The sequence below is a fragment of the Pristis pectinata genome, chromosome 34 (assembly GCF_009764475.1).
Source record: "Pristis pectinata isolate sPriPec2 chromosome 34, sPriPec2.1.pri, whole genome shotgun sequence".
NCBI classification, from domain to species: Eukaryota; Metazoa; Chordata; class Chondrichthyes; order Rhinopristiformes; family Pristidae; genus Pristis; species Pristis pectinata.
The window spans coordinates 11,567,987-11,591,298 of NC_067438.1; the positions used below are offsets into that span (position 1 = coordinate 11,567,987).

A 23,312-nucleotide genomic window follows, 5' to 3' on the forward strand; every position below is an offset into this window, starting at 1 on the left:
ATTATCAGATAAACAGTGGTAAAGATAAAATATTTAACAATTTTGTTATTCAGGAGATGGCAACCTTGTCACTGAAATTACATTTAAACTGGATGAGCTTGAAAATTAACCAACTGGAGAGGGAGCTCCAGGATTTTGACTATGTGAAGATATTCAGAAGATCAGGTAGCATCGATGCAGAGCAAGTTAACCAGGCCCATCATCAGAACTGAAAAAGTGGGAAAATGAACATGTTTCGTTGCCAGGAGGGAAGGGTGGAAAGAACAGAGGGAACATGTGTGATGGGGTGGATATCAAGATTGCCCAGGTTGATGCAATTGGGTTTCATGTCATTCAAAGGAGGAAATAAATGCACTCAAAACTGGTCAACAAGGATTATGGACGAGGGTACTGGAAAAATCTGCTGTGACTGTGATGCAGAAACAAGCAGTTGCTGGAAATCTGAAATAGAAGAATAGTGGAAATAGCCAGATCAGTTTGCCTGAGGGGAGAGAGAAAACAAGTTACTGTCACAGGGGAATGACTTTGCATCAGAACGGGCCAGTTCTGACAGACAGACTGGTTATATTAAATTGAGGCAGCTTCAGGTGCAGTGTTCAAATGGGAACTGAATTTATGAAAGAATCTGCATTTCTATTGGGGGGGGGGGGGGTGGGTAGCAAGGTAGGACCAGCTAAACTGCTCTTACTCAGTGGCTGAAGGGCCTGTTTCTGTGCTGTGTGATTATGACTGGATTATGATAAATCTTAATCAAAAAGGCTAGATCCTCCTTGCGGGTCAACAACTTGCATTCATATAGCACCCGTGGGAGGAGGATGCAGGGGATTCCAGGGCTTATCATAGCTGGATAGCTGAAGGCATGGCTGCCAATGGAGGAGTGAATGCCGGAAAGAAAGTCTTAGAAGGGTTGTAGGAGTTACAGGAGCTGGAGGGGACACTGGAGGGATCTGAACAAGGGCTGGAATGCAACTATAATCCAAAGAGAATTTAGAATCACACCAACCTTTAAACTACCTGGACTGCTGAAAGCTCAGATCTGCTTCTATTGAAAATAACCTAGGAGACCAGCCTTGCACCATTCAGAATTATCCAAAGCACCTCATAGTCAATGAAGTACTTTTTGAAGTATGCTCACTGGCAAATATAGGAAAGAGCAGTCAGTTGTGCACAGCAAGCTCCTGTGAATAGTAATACAGTGATTAAAAACATCTAGTTGGAGTTTGCACATTCTACCCATAACCTTATAGGTTTCCTCCAACATCCAAGAGGTGTGCAGGTAGTTCAGTGGCGGAACCTGGGGAGAGTTAATGGGAATGGGGAACAGGACAAGATTAATGTAGGATTATTGCTTTGTAGTAGATATGGACTCTGGGCTGAAGAGCCCATTTCTGTGCCATGTCATTCCCGACTATATGATGCTCTGTGGCTGTAATTACTGCTGCACGTTTTTCATTGCACTTGTGCACATAACAAACTAGACTGAGTAGTTGGGGGCAGTTATTGGTAGGCAATACAGCAAACTTCTAGCTTCAAAATAATGCAATAATAAAAGAAATCATTGAGGGCAGCCAAGATGCTCTGCTTAAACATCTCAACGAAGTTCACCATCTGACATGGCATTGTAGCAGGAGACTTGAACACAATGAATCAGAAGCCCAAGGCATACAAAACAAAAATTGGAATACAGACCCAGGCTACTTCACAGCAGTGAATACAAACCCCACAAAGGTTGGCTTGGTTGCCACGCAGCGCAGTGGATTTAGATACAAGAAACATGGGACTAAAAGGGAGCCTTGAAAACAAAGAATTCAAGAGCCTGGATCTAGGCAGCCTGGCCAAAGGCATTAGATTCCAGAATTGGGTGAAAAATGAAGGAAACTCCCATGACTGCTCCCAGCCCTGTCACTTCATATGCATGAAAAACAAGTTGAGACAGTGAAGCAACACTTCATACTTTTATTATTGTCAGGATTAGAAAAGGTTAGATTCTAGTTCGGAACTACTCCTGGTCCTCTGTTAGTTGATCCAAGCTCTGCTTTATCCACAACTCCACGGCAGGTGCATGGACTCTGTTACTGTGCAGACAGCTTCCTCCCACAGGCGTTGTTAGATGGAGTCAACCAACTGTTCGGCACCAAGTCTGTCCCCCTCAGTCCATCAGCAGGGGAAGGAAATCCTCGATGCTGTCTACATAGAAATTGGGAACCATCCTCCGGCAGTCAGGGAGCTCGCTGGTCATGTTGTCCCGGGCCTCCTGCAGGGTGGAGACACCCGTCAGAGTCAGCACCGTCTGCAGCCCGCAATTGATGCCAAAGAGGATGTCCGTCTCCAGTCGGTCACCGATCATCAGTGTGCGGGAGGGCTCGAGGGGTGTGCTGGCTTCTCTCTCGTTGATGCAGTCGAACATGAACGTGCTGGGCTTGCCGATGACCTCAGCCTTGCGGCCCGACGCCACCTCAATGGCTGCCGTCAGACTGCCGGTGCCTGGGAGGGAGAAGGGAGTGGGATATTCTCATTCCAATCCAGCCATCATCTCTCCCCCCCACCCCCCTCCTTCCCAACTCCCTCTCCTACCCTCCAGTCCCCATCTCTCTGCAATAAATGCCACAGACAGTAAATTTAGCAATCTGGGATTGCAACTGAAAAATAGAAAGACAGTGCCCTTCACAATCCCAGGATGCTGCAAAGCACCTTCCAGACAATTAAATGCTCCAGATTACAAATGTTTTAAAATAACTATTTTTGTCTACTTAATTGTGAAGTATTGACAGGTTTAATACAATAAAATGGAATTAAGACCAAGAAAGTCTATTAATAACAGAACAAGAACAGGGGAAAGGTTTAGGGGGAACTTTTTCCCATTCAGAGTGTGGTGGGAGTGTGGAACGGGCTGCCATATGACATGGTAAATGTGGGCTCACTCTTAAGTTTTAAGCAAAATTGGATTGATATATGGAGGGGAGAGGTCTGGAGGGTTATGGACCAAGTGCAGGTCAATGGGACTAGCGGAATAAAGTTTCGGCACAGACTAGAAGGGCCGAATGGCCTGTTTTCTGTGCCGTAGTGTTCTATGGTTCTAAGAAAAAGCCACACGTGGGTGAGAGAAACAAGGGGACAAGGGGCAACAAGTTAACACGGCCACAGAAGCAGAGTACTGGAACAAATTCACAAATTAGCAGTAGGGCATTGAGATCTTCAAGCACACTCACAGCAGATCTGACCAACCTCAAACCTGCCTTCTCACTTCTCTGCAGTGACCCGTCACTCCTTGCTCATCAAGAATCAATCTATCCCCGCCTTAGTATTCAAAGTCCATTTCCACCAAGGAAGAGGGACAAGAAACCTAACCCATCTCGTTTCAAATGGGCAACCCCTCAAGTGACCCCTAGTTCTAGATTTTCCCGTCCTCTCGAAATCTACCACAGCAAGACCTAGTTGCAATCCCCAGCAGATACCAGCCCCACATGGCCAAGCCTTCTTCAAGACTGCTTGCCCACTCCAATAAACCTTTGCTTCCACTTCTTGGGTACATGAACAGTAAGGCAGTTGTTAAACTTACAGAACTTTGGATTGGACATTATATATGCAAAAATTTTAAATCTTTGCCTTTTTTTTTAAAAAGGGTTAGCAGAATGCAGTGACTGTAACCACAAATGATAGAACAGATAAAAGCTCTTTCTGGAAATGAAGCTGAGAGGTAAGCCATTAGATATTCCTAAGACTATGAAAGGGTAGAGAAAGATACTTGTTCTAATGCAAATAATTGTTCTAAATTTTAAACATCCAGAAGTGTAATAAAAAGGGAAAATTATACCACGGAAGACATCAATAAACTGAGCAATAAGGTGGCCATGTACTCCTAGGATCGGGACCAAGTAGGTTAGAGAAGCAAGGGATCTTTGGAATAGACAGGGTAACACAAGTAATGACAAGAACAAGGGTGCTTTTGTGCAGAGTGAAAGTACAAGATGGGAATGGAAAAATGCTGAAGATAACTTAGGTGAAGAACAAACCAAGATTGAATGGCCTACTTCTGTTGCAGGTTTTAGGAATTTCTATGGAAAATGTTGCCAATGTCCAGAGGGGCTCTGATACAAATTTTGTAATGTCGGTTTGCATTAGGCAGAATGCTAATTAGCTTATCCTCAGTATGTTCCATAAAAATAGACGATAGAAAATTTACATTCAAAAAGCCAACCTGAATCATTTCCCAAGGTGCTTTCAGTACAATTTTGTCCGTCCTCTCCAGCACCAAATGTCTACATTTCCACATCTGGGAGGCTATTCAGCCCATCAAGAATCTGCTGACAAGGCATTCCTTTTCCCCGATTTTCTCTGTAACCTATTCTCCCCACATTCTCAACTCCCTCAAGATTCTACCACTAACTAGGGTCACAACACGAGGGACAATTTACAGCAGCCAGTGAACCTACCAATCTGCATGACTCTTGGGATATGGGAAGAAACTCCAAACACACTGGGGAAAACCCACAGTCACAAGAACATGCAAACTCCCCATATACAGCCTAGAGGTCAGGATTGAACGGTAGTCACTGGAGCTGTGACTGTGCTACTGCACCATGTCCCTCAAATTCCGGGAGCCTCTTCAGGTTTGGGAGCACTCTTGCCGGGTCAGAGGGAGGATGATTTCAAAATGCATAAATTTGTGCTGACACATACAACAGTACTGAGGGAGCCATGCACTGGCAGAGGTTTGATTACACCCAGGGGATAGCTGCAAGTTTCCACAATAGTGTTCCATGGAAGAGCAGGATATCTCTGATGGATTTGCCTCCATGAACTTTGTCTGAAAGGGTTGGAAATATGTCTCAAGAACTAGGGAAAGGAAATAAACAGGTGAATTTTTATAGTCAGGATATCCCATAGCATCTCACCCATTAACATGCAGTCGCTGTTGTAATGTCAGAAACACCAGCCAAACTGAATTCAGCAACCCTCAACCAATGAGGTAACGGTAAGACCTTTTAGCAGTTCTGGAATAAGTGCAAGTTTTGTACAGGACAACTCTGCTTAACTTTCAATTCACAGCCTTGGAATTTTTGGCATCCATCTTTTGGCAGGCTCCCAATTAAATGAGTCAATAAAAACCGAAATCTGATTGTAAAGTGCTACCTTAGTATTCTGAGCATTAGAGGAGATGCCTCAGCCAGAAATTCAAACCCTGCACCCACAAGGAGAGAATCACAAGATCAGGACCCAGTTGAGAGTACAAAAGGGAAATGAAGGATAGCTCACTTGCAGCTAATACTGGAGATGAAATTACAGGTACAAATTTGGAATTAATAAACCAGAATTGATCAAAACACCAGTCCAAAGGTCTCTGGGTGGTAAACGAATGTGCAAAAATCACAGCATCATTGGCTTGTTAGTATTCAAAACAGGAGAATGCATTGTCCAAAACTTGCTGCATCTTTAAGTGATGTGCAGAGGGGGAGCGAAGGGGCAGCCGCTTTGCTGAAGTAAAGGAAAACTTGCTTCCACTTCTAACCTTGCCTGTCCCCACCCAGCTCAGCTCATGTTGCTGAAATCCTCAAGCCTTTTGTATGCTTTACATTTGACTCCTCCTGTGGTCCTCCACACAGCCTCTCATCTACCACCTTACAAACCAGTCTTCATCAATAGGTTGATTCCAAATCCCATTTTTTTTATAAGTTGTTCCTCTGGCTATTCCAGCTTCAGTTTTCACAGAAGATCAAAACTTATCCTTATTTTTAATTTCCTCTGTGGAGCTTCAACACCTTTCTGGGCCTTCTGGACTGTTACACGTCAGACTGTATCAATCACAAGAATAGGCCACCATGTTGCCATCCATAGCAGCTTGCCCTGCACAAGTTGGCTTTACAACAGCAACTATACCTCATTGACACAAAGCACCACAGCACGTTGGGGTGTGAAATACTATGCAAATACCAGTGATTTGATCAGGATCAAGGAGATTTGTGATGACAATTGACCAAGGAACTCTTCAATTACCAAAGTTTCTTTTCCAGCCTGTGTGAGCGCGCAAGTTTTTAAAGACCATTAATGAACACTTCAGTATGGGGTCTCATCAGAGCCAGACATTGGGGAAACAGTCTAAACTGAGGCTCAGGCAAAATCCCAGGACGCTACTTTGATGCAGTTCTCTCAGTGCATTATCCCACATCTCAAACGATCTCCAAAAACAGAATCTGGTTATGGTCTCATTTTCACATGGGATATTTTGTATGTAAATTGCCTCTCATATTTCCTACAACAGAACTTCAAAAGAACTGCTTAGGCTGTAAGGTGCTTTGCATAGGGAAGTTGGTCAATGTAAACATTTAACTCAGTTCCTCACGTTCCTCTTCAAATTTGTCAATAACAGTGTGACAAAGTGAGCTGGAAGAATTCAAATCCAGCTTCTAAAAACATGCACACTGGCCACACCAGTCAGATTCACTGGCAGTGGAATCAAGAGTAGTTCACTGATCAAATAAAAAGCACCAGAACATGCCAATTTCCCTTCTAACCAGATTGATTCCTGGAATAGCAAGACTAACGCTCATGAGACTGAGTTGATTGGAAGAATGGGGGGGGGGGGGGGGGGGGGGGGGAATCTCAAACCTACAAAACTATAACAAGACTAGACTAGATGCAGGAAGTTTCTCCCTGATGGCAGGGTGGAGAACAAGATCCAGGACTGGGGAGTCACACACAGTCCAAGTCTGTAGGACTGCACAGAGATTTATTTTTAAACCCAGAGCAGAGAACCTGTGAAATTCCTGAAATTAAATATTCAATATGGCATGGCAAAGCAGACCCAAACAGCCACATGGCTTACTCCTGCTTTTAACCATGCTACACCTCGATCTGGGATTATGCATTTTAAGCCACCAAACACTGCAGGCACTTCAGTTTTTAAATAAGGAAATTGAACAAAATACAAGAACTGGGCTCAGCAGTTGGCCATCCAGCCTGCTCCACTATTCGTAAAGGTTGAAGCCAAACTTCACCTCAGTGCTATTTTCCTGCACTAATCCCATACGTCCAAAACCCTGGTGGTCGGGTGAACTCAACTGAGCATGTACAGCCCTCAGAATTATAAAAGTTCACTGCCGTCTTAAAAGGTCTACTGCTGATCTGCACTCTCTTCCCCTTGTCCTGAGCTCCACAGTCAGGGGAAGCATCTGCCCTGTCAGGCCAGCTGCAAAAAGCTATCCAATTCCTCTTCCTCCCCTCCTCTTTCCCTCCATCCAAGGTCCACTGCCCTCTCCCACCAGATTCCTGCTTCTTCAGCCCTTTGTCTCTTCTACCTATCACCTCTCAGCTTCTCACATCTTCTCCTCCCTCCCCATCCCACCTACCATTCCCCCTCTCATCTGGACGCCGATCACCTGGACTCACCTGTTCCCTGCCGGCCTGCGCTCCTCCCCCTCCCTCCCACCTTCTTATTCTGGCTTCTGCCCTCTTCCTTCCCAGTCCTGATGAAGGGTCTCTGCCCAAAATGTCGACTATTTATTTCCCTCCATAGATGCTGCCTGTCCTGCTGAGTTCCTCCAGCACTTCTTGTGTATTCCTCTTCCTCCTTTACAGCCCTGCAAATTTATACAAGTATTTCAGCAACTTCCTTCAGGTAGCATGCATTCAGACAAAAACATGATTCCTTCTGCATCTTGCCTTTTCCAAAGGGTTCTTCCCGGTCTTGGTACGACAATAGATCCTGAATACGGCAGGACCACAGTTCAAGAACTTGGTTCTGGATGCGCAGGTTCAAATCCTGACAGCTCGCCTCATTTTAGGTTCATACCTGGCCGCACTGTGCAGGTGATCTGACTGTTGGGCTCCACCTCTTCAGCACTGGGGCTTTGTGGCTTGCAGCCTAGGAGTGACCACACACAAAAAAAAACAAGGCTTAAGATGGATTACCTCATTTCTGGGCATTGAGAAGTCATGAGGACTCCCTTCTGTTTTACTCCAATGATAATAGAACCAAGTGATGTAACACCTATAAAGAGCCAGTTTCAGATTGCGCTCTTAAATTAACCCAGTCTGGACTCTGGAAAAGCCAAGAGATCCATCTGTTGGTTTAGGAGAGAATTCCCATTCCTGGCTCCTGCAAGGGACAAAAGACTGAAGCAACAGTAAGACCAAGGGGACATTTGGGCCCTGCAGTTGCTCACACCATTTAGCTCTATGTACCTCAATAATTAACACTCAACAGGATAAAATTGGATTAATGCTTCCCTCAAATGAGGAAAAAACTTCATGCACAAACTTGCCATTGCTGTGTTAGAACCTCCACCTATTAAGACCCAGAGTATTAAAAACTGATGACAGGATTACCTGATGACAAAATTAATAGAGGGACTGGAACCAGTAAATACAGGCAGGATCAAAGTGATTAGAATCAGTTTAACAAGAGATACAGAATGTTACGGAATAGCAATTCAAAAAGACTTTCAGCAACATCCTACTTTATAGCTTTGGCTCTATAGGCTGCAGCACTCAGTGTCCATCTCATCATATAAGGGAACCGTTCAATAGACTTGTTCAATTCATAATTGTTGCAATTTGGAAAACTAATGCTTATTTTCTAGTTTTCTAATCGATATGTCAAAGCTCACCAGTTCTGCTAATGTTGAAAGAATTTTGTATGATGGAAATTAAATTGCATTAGTTTCCCTAAACAGAATATGGAAAGAAATCAATCAGGACACTACAGATGTTTACTATTTCAATGAACACGTGTTGATGTTTCATGTAGACCTAATCCAGCCCACCTCTAACCCCATCCCTCAGATTGCTGATAGATATCAAGGGGTGAAATTAATGGGCTGGCCACCTGTCCTTCCTCTTATCCAAGACCAATTTCCCACAAACTCTACTGGAAATGCTAGAAACTCAGGTCAGGCAGCTTTTGGGGAAAGAGAAACAGAGTTAGGTCACAGAAAGATGCCGCCGAGCATTTCTAGCATCGCTTTTATTTCAGATTTGCAGCATCAACCATCTCTACCCTGCATCACGAAGTTCAAAAGATTCGTGGATAGGAAGTGCTTAAGAGGATATGGGCCAAATGCAGGCAAATGGGGCTAACTCAGGAAGGCACCTTGGTCAGCAGGTTTCTGTGCTGTACAACTCCAGCAATGACTAACAAATGCCTGCTCAAGTTCGACACCAGACAGGAGGAGAACTTGTCTATCCAAAGCAAGCTGTTGTGTCTCTGAAGGCAGCTGGGCTATTTTGTCTACACTTGCAGTTTGAGTTAAAGGGAACTCCTCCACTTTGAAACAACACCTCTGTTCACCTTAGTGGGTTCTGGTTAAGGTTAATGGCACATCTGAAACACAGAACTACACTAACAGCACCAGAATTTAAATCCAGCTATGTGACAAAGATATTTACTCATTAACAGCTGACTTTAGCAGTCCCCACCAAAAAGTTGTATTCAACTTTAACACGTACGCATTTTTAATCCATGCCATAATGCACAGAAGCATTATGAAAAGTTTTATAATAAGGAGATTAAGCCAGATGACCAGCTTGGTTAGATTTTAAAATATCAAGGGAGAAGACAAAGCAGTGGTTACAAAAGGAATCCTATCTAAATAAGCAGAAGTTAGTACACAAGCAGCACAAGATTAGAACATAGGAATGGTAAATTGGTAATTTGTCACGTGTACCAAGGTGCAATGAAAAACTTTTGCATGCCATCCATACAGATCATTTCATCACATCAGTTCATTGAGGTAGTACAAGAGAAAACAATAACTGAATAAAGTGTTACAGAGAAAGCGCAGGGCAGACAATAAGTTCCAAGGCCATAACAAGATAGATTGTGATGTCGAGAGTCCATCTTATTGTACTAGGGCACCGTTCAGTAGTCTTATAACAGCGGAATAAAAGCTGTCCATGAGCCCAGTGGTATTCGCACTCAGCATTCTGTAGGCGATTACTACATTGAATACTGGGGAAGTTATGAAAGGGCAGGAATATGAAGTGCCAGACCAGACATACAGTAGGTTTCTCTTCACCATAGAGAACATTTGAAACAATCCAGCAGCCACTATATTAAATGTAGTTGTACATAGGTTGCACATTCAAGAGCACCCCTTTAGAAGAATTCGTCATACAAGCTCTTTGTCACTACTTAATGTTGGACCAGCAACACCCATCATACAACAAATTCCACATACTCACTCTGCAATAGAGGATTCCAAACTTCTAGTGCAAGTCATAAGAATTGGGCTATTTCACACCAGCCACATCACAAGACTTCGCAATTTGGAAAGAGGCTCATTGTCACATGTACTGAGATAGTGTTAAAAGCTTGTGTTTTGTGCCTCTTAGACAGTTCATGCCATACATAATTACATCAAGGTAGTAAAAAGAAAACAGAATGCAGAATAGTGCTGCAGTTAGAGAAAGTGCAGTGCAGGTAGTCAAAAAGTGGAGAAGAATTCAATAGGGAGACACAGACAGACAAGGCTACAAGAGTGCACAGGACTGCAAGAGGCTGCAGAGGGTTGTCGACTCAGCCAGCTCCATCACAGGCGCATCCCTCCCCACCACAGGACATCTTCACAAGGAGGTGCCTCAAGAAGGCACCATCCATCACCGAGGACCCTCACCATCTAGGACATGCCCTCTCCTCATTACTACCAGCAGGGAGGGAGTACAGGAGCCTGAAGACCCACACTCAACCATTCAGCAACAGCTTCTTCCCCTCCGCCTTCAGGTTTCTGAACAGTCCATCAACACCACCTCGTTACTCTTTTCTTTGCACAACTTTTTTTTGCAATTTATACTAACTTTATGCCTTTGCACTGTACAGCTGCCACAAAACACCAGATCTCAGGTCAGCTCAATCAGTGACAATAAATCGGATTCTGAAGAGAGGAGGGGAAAAGGGAGAGGAGCAAATGCATCTAAACCAGGGACAAGGAGGGGAGCGATGCCCCGGACCCCCGAGGGAGAGGACGCCTGCTCACCTGGGGCCACTGTGCCTCCGACCACCGGGTGCCAGGGGTCGGGGTCGGTGGCCACAAAGAGACACCGGGGGTCCCGCAGGTAGCTGCAGGCTCTGGCCATCCGCACGAAGCTGAAGTGTTCGTCGTAGCCGACCAGCACGGCGCCGACCTCGGGGTCCAGGGAGCAGCGGGACACGGGCAGCACCTCGGCCTCGGCCTCCCCCTCCTGCCCGGGCGGGCCGCCCGACACCCGCAGGCCGGCCGTCCGCAGCTCGCCGCACAGGGCCTCGCTGCCCAGCACGTAGACCTTGCGGCGGAGGCGAGCGGTGTCGCGCAGGTAGAGGGCCGAGCAGTGGCCGGTGCTGTAGACCTGCTCGGGCCCGGCCGCGATGCCCAGAGCCCCGAGCTTGGCCACCACCGTGTCCCGGGAGCGGCTGCAGTTGTTGCTGACGAAGTAGACGCGCTTGCCCCGGGCCTTCAGCCCGGCCAGCACCTCGGCCGCGCCGCGGATCGCCCGCGGCCCGTCCCACAACACGCCGTCGCAGTCCAGCAGGAAGGTGTCGACGGCCGCCACCAGCTCCCGGCCCCGGGAGCCGCTGCTCAGCCGGCAACAGCCGCCCGACACCGCCGCTGCCATCCTCCGACTGACCGGCCGCCCGAACCACCAATCACCCGACACCGCCGCCTCCCTCCGACTGACTGGCAGCCCGAACCACCAATCACCCGACACCGCCGCCTCCCTCAGACTGACTGGCAGCCCGAACCACCAATCACCCGACACCGCCGCCTCCCTCCGACTGACTGGCAGCCCGAACCACCAATCACCCGACACCGCCGCCTCCCTCCGACTGACTGGCAGCCCGAACCACCAATCACCCGACACCGCCGCCTCCCTCGGACTGACTGGCAGTCCGAATCACCAATCACCTGTCACCGCGGCGGCTACCCTCAGACTGACTGGCAGCCCGAACCACCAATCACCCGACACCGCCGCCTCCCTCAGACTGACTGGCAGCCCGAACCACCAGTTTCCTGACACCGCGGCGGCTACCCTCAGACTGACTGGCAGCCCGAACCACCAATCACCCGACACCGCCGTCCCCCTCAGACTGACTGGCAGCCCGAACCACCAATCACCCGACACCGCCGTCCCCCTCAGACTGACTGGCAGTCCGAACCACCAATCACCTGACACCGCGGCGGCTACCCTCAGACTGACTGGCAGCCCGAACCACCAATCACCCGACACCACCGCCTCCCTCCGACTGACTGGCAGCCCGAACCACCAATCACCCGACACTGTCCCCTCCCTCGGACTGACTGGCAGCCCGAACCACCAATCACCTAACAACGTCGCCAACCTCAGACTGACTGGCAGCCCGAACCACCAATTACCCGACAGTACTGGCAGCCCGAACCACCAATCATCCGCCAGCCCCTCTACGTCCGCTAGTACCAATCAGACCCGGCGCCCGCCCAGCCTGCTTCGCTGATTGGGTGTCTGGAAGCAAGGAGGCGGGATTTCGGTTCAGTTTAGCCAATCGACGATTCCTGGAGGACGACCGCTCGTTTCGCTCAGACCAATCAGAGAGCGCAAAGCCCACGTGGACCGCAGCGTTGGGGGGAGGAATCAATAATAGTCCCTGATGGACAACGGTATTGGTCCGCTGGGGTAAACAAGGCGCAGCGATGGACCAATCAGAATGTGGGCGACCCTCGTGGTCCGTGATTGACAGTTTATCGAAGTCCGGCGGGGAATGGAGCTGAGTGGTCCTGGTGCGAGAGGTCCAGGGAGCAGAGAGTCCAGGAGTCCAGGAGGGGGAGTTTGCAACGATGCCGACTCTCCCGTGTTGCCGACATGGAATTTTCATGTTCTTCCCATGAATGTCAAGTTCATTGCATGCACACCCGAGGTACAAATGCAATGAAAATGAGCACAGTCCATTACAAACACGACAGACGTGAGTTGACTGGAGACACAGGAGACTGTAGATGCTGGAAATCTGGAGCAACACACAAAAGGAGGAGGACTTCAGCGGGTCGGACAGCATCTACAGAGGGAAATGGACAGCCGACGTTTCGGGTCGAGACCTTTCTTCCTAAACTTAAATTAACATATACATAGCTCACACGACAAAATAAACACAATAGTTAATTTTTCTTGTGAATGTTGCTTAGGCATTTTAAAGTAGCCATTTAACTTTTGGGATGTGGGAGGAATCTGGGAAATCCATCAGGCAGGAGGTACAGGAGCCTGAAGACCCACATCTCAATGTTCAAGAACAGCTTCTTCCCCACTGCCATCAGGTTCCTGAACTGACCTGAAAAGCCCTAATTCTACATCGGACTATATTTTTTTTCTCTCCTTCAACTTACGAATTCAAAGTCGAGTCTATCGTCTTATGCACAAAGTCCATGTGTGCACAAGTGCAATGAAAATCTTGCAGCAGCATCACAGGCATAGAGCATCAGCTACACAACATTCACAGGGAAAACATAAATAAAACATTAATTGTGCACAACTTTTACAAGAAAGAATACAATTAGAACAAAAGAAACAAAGTCCATTGTAGTGCAAAGTGATCATAGTGTTGCTAAACTGAGGTAATGATTAGGGTTGTGCCGGTTGGTTCAAGAACCGAATGGTTGAAGGGAAGTAGCTGTTCCTGAACCTGGTGGTGTGGGACTTCAGGCTTCTGTACCTCCTGCCCGATGGTAGCTGTGAGAAGATGGCACGGCCCGGATGGTGGGAAGTTTGATGATGGATGTTGCCTGCTTGAGGCAGCGCCTCCCGTAGATACTCCAGATGGTGGGGAGGGATGTGCCCGTGAAGTATTGGGCTGAGTCCATTACTCTCTGCAGCTTCATACGTTCACAAAAGTTAAGAGACCCTGCAAGATCCCATAAAAGTCACAACAATAATCACCAGGCAATCTGTTTTGGTGTTGTTGGTTGGAGGATAACTGTTGACATGGACACTGGGGCAACGATTCTCCAAATGATAGTGTAGTTCTAAAATTAGATCTGATAACATTGTAAATACCCAGCAGGTCAGGCAGCTTCTATAATAATGTTATTCTCTCCATACAGCTGGGTATTTCAATAATGTTCCAATTTTTTACTCCTGATTTCTAACAGCTGCAGAACTTTACATTTTAGAATTCAATGCTGTTTTATAATACTCCTTTGAAAGGCTTTGAGATGTTAAATAAAATGTGCCATATAACTCCAAGGGAGGAGCATAAAATCTGTCAGTTTCTTGTTGTACAAACAATGCTGTGGGTCTTTTACTATGTAGCCTTGTGGCTAAGTTACTGGACAATTATCCATGAAGCCTGGACTAACATTCAGAGGCGTGAAAGTTGAATTTCACAGCTGGGGGATTTAAATTTAAGGAATTAGTTCTTCATAACTTCAAGGATCTGGGTTCAATCCTGACATCCAGTGCAGTCTATGTGGAGTTCACAAGTTCTCCCTGTAAACCTGTGGTTTTCCTTCAGGTGCTCCCGTTTCCTCAGACAACCGAAAGACCTGACGGTGGGTAGGTTGACTGGCAACATCGTGTGTAGGTGGGTGGCTGGGGCAGAAGGTGTTAATGGGCACGAGAAAAGGAATGGTTTACAATGGAATAAGTGGGGGTATGGGATTGTTGAGATTGGTCTGAGAGCCAGCATAGACACAATGGGCCAAATGGCATGTCATAAATGAATATGGGAATGAAATGGAATTAAAAAAGCTTGTCCATGACATCACTGTATTATCATAAATACCCATACGGTTCACTGTTGGCCCTCAGGGGAACATAGAACACTACAGCACTGTACAGGCCCTTCGGCCCACAATGTTGTGCCGACATTTTATCCTGCTCTAAGATCTATCTAACCCTTCCCTCCCATATAGCCCCCTATTTTTCTATCATTCATGTGTCTATCTAAGAGCCTCTTACATGTCCCTAATGTATCTGCCCCCACAACCTCTGCAGGCAGTGCGTTCCACGCACTCACTGCTCTCTGTGTAAAAAACTTACCCCCGACATCCCCCTTATACCCTCCTCCAATCACCTTAAAATTATGTCCCCTCGTGTTAGCCATTGTTGCCCTGGGAAAAGGTCTCTGACTGTCCACTCGATCTATGCCTCTTATCATCTTGTACACCTCTATCAAGTCACCTCTCATCCTCCTCCTCTCCAAAGAGAAAAGCCCTAGCTCACTCAACCTATCCTCATAAGACATGCTCTCCAATCCAGGCAGCATCCTGGTAAATCTCCTCTGCACCCTCTCTAAAGCTTCCACATCCTTCCTATAATGAGGCGACCAGAACTGAACACAATACTTCAAGTGTGGTCTAACCAGCGTTCTACAGAGCTGCAACATCACCTCGCAGCTCTTGAACTCAATACCCTGACTAATGAAGGCCAACAGTCCATACGCCTTCTTAACTTGCTGTCCTTCCCCACTCTGGCCTGTATGTGACTACAGACTTGTCTCTTCAGATCAGAAGTTGTTAGTGATGGGCAATAAATGCCATCTCCTGTAAACAAAATGTTCAGCCTGGTGAGCAGGCCACAACTGAACAACAGCACCACCTGCAGTGCTCTGACTGTCTCACTTCTGGGAAAAAGTCTCTGACTGTCCACTTGATCTATGCCTCTTATCATCTTGTGCACCTCTATCAAGTTACCTCTCATCCTCCTCTCTGAAGAGAAAAGCCCCAGCTCACTCAACCTATCCTCGACATGCTCTCCAATCCAGGCAGCTGGCCTGGAGTGAAAGTGTCAGGGCACTGATATGATTCCTGAACCCACAGATGTCATGGTTACCCGCAATAAATAGATGACCAGGAGAAGCAGAAGATTCCTCAAGAAATTAAACTTTTATTTGCAAACAAAAGTTGTGACAGTCAGACAGTCAGTTACTAGTCACCCTCTGACTACTGCTCTCTCTGACTGCCCCTGAGCAAAGCTTGCGGGCCTTTTTTTATACCTTTTTCATAGCTCAATTACATTGTCACAATCCATCATGTTCTCTCTCATCTTCACAGTTTCATCCTGCACCATTTGCCTCCCCTCACAGTTGTCTCCTTGCTCACAACCATTTGTCTTTCGCCACAGTCATTTCCTGACTCAATCATAGGGTCCCCCAATTATTTATGGGCATTGGGAGTACTGGTACTAGGCTACAGAACTATCAGTTATAAAACAATACTAGGCTTTAGCTGCAAGGCTAACAGTTATAAAACATCACAATGTGTCTCTATTACTTACAAGTTTTAAGACTCTCTGGCACCTGAGTTATCAGTTATGAAAACTATCAGCTACAGAACTGCTACAAAATCATTAGTTGCACTCGCCCTAATGACCATTAGCTACACAATAGATCAACAGTGTCTTCCTAGGAATGGGCTAACCCTCTGTTTAATGAGCTACACTAAATCTAAAGTGTCTCCCTAGGAATGGGCTATTTCCTTAATACGTTTCCCGCACTAAGGGTTTCCCGCGCTCGAGCTGGAGAAGAAGGAGGCCCAGCGGCCATCTTAAGGAGATCATCTTAAACACAGAGCAGACCATGGATAAAAAAAAGTATAGCTTGTAGCGACTCACCGCACCAGCATCGAACCGGCTCCCGACATCGCGAACGTTGTCGGAGGCCCCGATCCAAGATGGCGCGGGGCCCTCCTTCTTCTCCATCGTCGGGCTAGGAAAGCCTACGCACGGGAAGGTCAGGTGACACGCGCGGGAACTGTAGCGCGGGAAGTTTTGGGATATTAAAGGCGCACCACACCCCTGTCGTTCATTCGACTTCTGATTCCGAATCAGCGACTCTGTGTCTTCATTTTGTAGTGTGTAGCTAGCTGCTATAAGCCTCTACTTTCTATATATTCTATACAAACATCCAACACAAGTCAGAAATGCTACTTGTTGAGCAATGGCTGATGTTATTCACCCAGTACAGTGTCACCATTTCAATAAGCGTGGGCCCCATCACAGTGCACCCCTTGAGCTTGCAATTCCTCCCTGGTTTTTTCTTTCTCTTTCATTTTTATATTCTGGCCTGCTCAGCATGTCCCAGAGGGCCAGACTATACAACATCAGCCAGACTTCACAAGATCAGCAAGACATTGCACAGGCAAAGGAGCTTAACTGTCCATTCTGTGGCTACGAGTGTTCCAGACCCTCCCCCTTGTTCCATTTATTGGTGTCCAGATGAAGGGTCTTGACCTGAGGTGTCGACTGTCCATTTCCCTCCAATGCATGCTGCCTGACCCGCTGAGCTCCTCCACCATTTTGTGTGTCACCACTTCTCATATACTGGAGACGCAAGAGACCGCTGATGCTGGAATCTGGAGTGAAAGAAACATCAAACTGCTGGAGGAACTCAGTGGGTTGAGCAGCATCTGTGGAGGCAGAGGGATGGTCGATGTTTTGGGTGGTGACCCTGCAATCAGATGCTGCTCGACCTGCTGAGTTCCTCCAGCAGTTTGTTTTTTTTGCTCCTTCTCATATGTTTTTGTGCATGACAAGGAATAGTTAACACCAGCAAAGCGATGTGTTACCGTCCTGTCCATCATCTCAAAGCTTTAACAACGGAGAGTTCAGAATTGTGTCCAGTTTCTTAGTTCTCATAGATTCATAGAGCAATACAGCATGGAAACAGGCCCTTCGGCCCAACTCATCCATGCCGACCATGGTGCCCCCCAAGCTAGTCCCATTTGTCGGTCCATATCCCTCTAAACCTTTCCTACCCATGTACTTACCCAAATGCCTTTTAAATGTTGTTATTGTACCTGCTTCAACCACTTCCTCTGGCAGCTCGTTCCATATACTGACCGCCATCTGCATGAAGAAGTTGCCCCTCAGGTCCCTTTTAAATCTTTCCCCTCTCACCTTACACCTGTGCCCTCACTTTTTTTAGTTTCTTTTCCTTGGGAAAAAGACCGTGCGCATTCACCCTATCTATGCCCCTCATGATTTTATATTCCTTTATAAAGTCTCTTGTCGGTTGCTCCTTCCTTCTGTTGGTATCAGGACTGGATACTTGTACTTGCTGTGCCTCCGCTCTGTTGTTTGTCTATTTGTATTTGTATGTTCCAGCACATACAACGTCAGCCAGACTTCACAGCATTAGCAACACATTGCACGGACAAAGGAGCTTAACTGTCCATTCTGTGGCTAAGTCATGTCACTCTGTTGACAGACACTCCCCTTGTTCCATTCATTGCTGTCGCTCACCTCTCTGCCACTCAGACTAACTCGCTCTCTCTCTCTCTCTCTCTTTCCCAGTTCTGACGAAGGGTTAACAACCTAAAGCGTTAGCTAGTTTCTCTTCCCACCGATGTTCAGAATCAGAGTCAGGTTTATTATCACTAACGTATGTCTTGTTGCTTGACTGGCTGAGTTCTTCCAACATTTTCTGCTTTGGTTCACAAGATCACAAGACAAGGGAGCAGAAGCAGGCCATTCGGCCCATCGAGTCTGCTCCAAGGAAAGGGAAATAGAAATGAGAAATGGGGAATGGGGGAAGAAGAAGAAAACAAAAACTATTCTAATCCCAATTACCGGCCTTATCCCCATATCCCTTGATATCCTGACTATTTAGATATCTATCTATCTCCTCCTTGAACGCCCCCACTGATCTGGCCTCCACTGCTGTACGTGGCAAGGAGTTCCACAAATTCACAAATTCCCCAATGACTTGGAAGGTGGGAGGTTGTTGAACTTCTGATAACTTCATTAGGGTTACATTGATGGGAAGTTCACTATATTCTGTGTTCTGTTATTGCTTTTCCTTTTGTACTACCTCGATGTACTGATGTTTTGAAATGATCTGTCTGGATGGCACGCAAAAGAAAGCTTTTCCCTGTATCTCGGTCCATGGAATACTAATAAACCAATCACCAATTACCACAGGCCACAATTCCTCACCAGTAACTAAGAGAGTCTGGACAACCCAGTGATAGTTACTGGAAAGGGAGCAGGGACAAAGGACCTCAAATATGTGCAGACACTGGGGAAGGAGAAGGAGAAGTTGGGATTATTCTCCTTAAAGTAGAGGTTAAAGGGAGAGAAAAAAAAACTGCTGGAGGAACCCAGCGGGTCGAGCAGCATCAAATGACTACACTTCCGCATCTAGGAGGCTATTCCGCCCACCAAGACTCTGTAACCTACTCTCCCCACATTCTCAACTCCCCCAAGATTCTACCGCTTACTAGGGTCATATCACGAGGGACAATTTACAGCAGCCAGTGAACCTACCAATCTGCATGACTCTTGGGATATGGGAAGAAGCACACTGGGGAAACCCTACAGTCACAAGAACATGCAAACTCCCCACAGACAGCCTAGAGGTGAAAGGATGGTCTACATTTTAGGTTGGGACTCTGCATCAGGACCGAGATGGTAACGGAAAGACGGCCAGTGTGTGAGGGAGGGTGAGACAGGGGCTGGTAGGTGATAGGTAGAACCAGATGAGGTGGGGGCTGATGGGCAGATGGGAGGGGGTAATAAATCCAGGGAATGAGGGGGAGGAAAGGGGAAGGTGAAGGGAGAGTGAACCTGGGTGGATTGGTAGAAGTGCAAAAGGAACACAGGAGTGTGAGTCTTTCATGTCTCCGAGATTGAGGGGAACAGTTTACACTGGCAGGAGTAACCAGAGACTCACTTCTAAGGAAACTGGTCAAGAGATCCAGGGGCATTTCTTCTCATGTAACAAATATTTGTGACCTGGAATTCATCCTTTGAGAGAGAAATGGAAGCAGATACTATAATAATTTGTGGAGGATGTTAAATATATCCGTATTAATGATGTTAAATATGCCGTATTGGTACGGCAACTGCTCTGCCCAGGACTGCAAGAAGCTGCAGAGAGTTGTGGACACAGCCCAGCGCATCACGGACACCAGCCCCCGCTCCTTGGACTCTGTCTTTACCTCTCGTTGTCTTGGTGAAGCAGCCAGCATAATCAAAGACCCCACCCACTCGGGACATTCTCTCTTCTCTCCTCTTCCATCGGGTAGAAGATACAGGAACCTGAGGGCACGTACCACCAGACTTAAGGACAGTTTCTACCCCACTGTGATAAGACTATTGAACGGTTCCCTTATAGGATGAGATGGACTCTGACCTCACGATCTACCTTGTTGTGACCTTGCACCTTATTCCGCTGCACTTCCTCTGTAGCTGTGACACTTTACTCTGTACTGTTATTGTTTTTAGCTGTACTACATCAATGCACTCTGTACTGACTCAATGCACTCTGTACTAACTCAATGTAACTGCACTGTGTAATGAATTGACCTGTACGATCGGTTTGCAAGACAAGTTTTTCACTGGACCTCGGTACAAGTGACAATAATAAACCAATACCAGTACCAATATATGAAAAAGGAACAAGTGCGGAGCTCTGGAGAAACAGTAGTGTGGGCAGCACAGTGGCGCAGCGGTAGAGCCACTGCCTCACAGCTCCAGAGAACCAAGTTCAATCCTGACCTCTGGTATTATTGGTATTGGTTTATTATTGTCACTTGTACCGAGGTACAGTGAAAAACTTGTCTTGCATACCGATCGTACAGATCAAATCTGCGTGGAGTTGCAACATTCTGTGACAGCCTGGGTTTCCCCTGGACACTCCAGTTTCCAACCACATCCCAAAGACGTGCAGGTCTGTAGGTTAATTGGCTGCTGTACATTGTCCCTTGTGTGTGGGTGTTGCGGAAAAGTATTAAATCACACGGACTCGGAAGGCATCTGCTTCAGAATTCTTTATCGTAGCACGATATCATGGAGAGCTCAGACTCCTAAAAGCGGAATTCCACAGCTCTGCCCGACCAAGAGATTACAACCTTTATTTATATTACAAGCCTACATGACTACGAGCATCCAAGCACAAATAGCAGAAGTGAATAGCAGGAGTGTCCCCAGTGTCGCCCTCATCCTGATGACCACCTTCGTCTGTGGCTGCCTCAGGCTGGGCGTGGAACCAGAGTACGTGGGCACCAAGTGTCACTACGTGCCGAGGTTCTACCTGTCCCTGGTGTTGTGAAGGATGGGCCTGGCCCCGTGGCCACACAACGCCCCAGTCAGCTGGACGCTGCCGTGATACCTGTCCTTCGTGGAAAAGTTCTTCCAGACCAACACCTTTGACCAAAAGTCCATCAGGCAGTGGTCAGCACGGAACATCCTGCAGACACTGCAGGAGAAGGATTCAATGGATACTGTGGGGTGGTTCCCTGAGCAGACTGTCCAGACCATCTGGCAGAATGCCTCATCACCAGAACTCACCAACAAGCACCAAGACCTCGCTTGGCTGGCGGTGAGAGGGGTCCTCCCAGTCAGATCCTTCCTGCATGGTCGGAACATCAGTCCCAGCACGTGCTGCCCCTGAGAGGACTGCGCTGGGGACGAGACAGTTGTCCACCTCTTTGCGGGCTGTGAGTTTACGAGGAGGGTGTGGCGAAAGATGCAAGGGGCCTTGTCACGGTTCATCCCCAGCAACTGAGTAACAAAGGATTCTTTAATCTACGGGCTGTTCCCGGGGACACACACACAGACGGACATCAACTGCTGCTGGAAGGTCATCAGCTCGGTGGAAGATGCCCTTTGGTCTGCCCGAAACTTGTTGGTCTCCCAGCACTGCGAGATGTCCGTAAGGGAATGCTGCCGGCTGGCACATTCCAGGCTGCAGGAGTACATGCTGAGGGACGCACTGGAGCTGGGCGCAGCCAACGCAAAGGCTCGGTGGGGAAGGACTACAGTTTAGGGTTCTTCTGCCACTGGAGAGGGAGGGGCGGGGTCAGGCAAGAAAGCCCCTCAAATATTGTAACTACGGGACTGGGTAGCCACCCAGGGAGCCACACATGTGGCATCGGTGCTGTTTTTTTATATAAAAAGGTAACACTAATGATTGATCTGTACAAGAATGTAAAGGCTTGCACTGTTTTATTATTGTATATAGTTTGTCTTTTATTATGAATAAAGTTTATTTTGATTAAAAAAAGAGCAACCATGGGTTCAGCCCTAGTCTAGCGCTTTTAAGGAACAAGGTATAATTAGATTGCCGCCTCCTGTGTGGGATGCGACAGACAGGCCACAGAAGCCTGAGGCAAAGTTCATCACCTAAATCCTTAGTTATTAGCAGAACAGAAGTTAACCCTCTAGCTCCCCTCCTGCAGAAATTCGAGAACATTCTCAATTTCGTTCTACGTTTCTCCCACAGTGGGTGAGGGGTAGAATCTGAGGGGAGTTTGATGGGAATGCGGGGAGAATAAAATGGGATTAGTGTTCAATTTGTGTAAATGGTGTCATAACATCATAGAGAAATACAGCACAGATACAGGCCCTTCAGCCCAACTATTCCATGCTGACCATGGTGCTCACCCAGCTGTCCCAATTTCCTGCATTTGGCCATATCCCTCTAAGCCCTGCCCCTCCATATACCTATCCAAGTGCTTCTTACATGATACTTTTATACCTGCCTCAATCACTTTCTCTGGCAGCTTGTTCCATATACTCACCACCCTCTGAAAAAGTCCCTTTCCCCTCTCACCCTAAACCTATGCCCTGTAGTTTTGGACTCCCTTACCCTGGGGAAAAGACTGTGGCCATATGCCTCTAATAATCTTAAACACTTTATCCTCCTACATTCCAAGGAATAAAGACCTAGCCTGCCCAACCTCTCCCTATAACTCAGGCCCTCGAGTCCTGGCAACATTCTCGGAAATCTTCTCTGCGCTCTTTCCAGTTTAACCATGTCTTCTCTTATGATTGGGCAACCAATACTGTACACAGTACTCCAAATGTGGCCTCACCAATGGTGGGCTGAAGGGCCTGTTTGACTCCATTACTCTCTGTAACTCTAAATACAATTGTCGAATGGAGTTAAATTGTCTTTTGCAGCCCTTAAATGCCTCCTCCACGGGGCAAGGTCCTGTGAGCCACCTTAGGCAAAGGCAGGGTCATAGCACGCAGGTGGTAGCTAGACCCATTATGCAGATAGACTTTCAGGTTATGTTTACAGAAATTATCAGTGTAGTCATGTGGCCGATGGCTTTTCAAGCCATGTTCCTGTAATCATCACCCAAAGTTTGGTGCTTTATTACACCAAATATCTTTCATTAAAAGCAATAATCTGCTGGAAGAACTCAATGGATATTCCAGCAGCTACAATCTCTTGTATCTCTGTATTTTGTTACTAGTTAATCAAAGCAATAACCATAATTTTAACTCCAGCTTTAACGTGAGGCACACTTCTTTGTTTCCATCTCCAGCAGACTGGGATTCTGCTGAGGTAACATCAGATTGCAATGTCTCTCTTGTTTTCTGACAAGCACTTCTCCTTCCTCTCCTCTTCCTCGTTCCTACCTCAAATA

The 23,312-nt window shown here is 46.9% G+C and overlaps 1 protein-coding gene across 1 annotated transcript; it reads right to left on the minus strand.

The window, feature by feature from the left end:
• Positions 1–1,931: 1,931 nt before the first annotated feature.
• Positions 1,932–11,632, minus strand: pdxp (pyridoxal (pyridoxine, vitamin B6) phosphatase). The gene is made up of 3 exons (XM_052043554.1): positions 10,971–11,632; positions 7,790–7,861; positions 1,932–2,484 (listed from the first exon to the last, which is right to left on the minus strand). Exons 1-3 carry the CDS (start codon positions 11,584–11,586, stop codon positions 2,150–2,152), a joined length of 1,023 nt encoding a protein of 340 aa, XP_051899514.1. The 5' UTR covers positions 11,587–11,632; the 3' UTR covers positions 1,932–2,149.
• Positions 11,633–23,312: the final 11,680 nt, after the last annotated feature.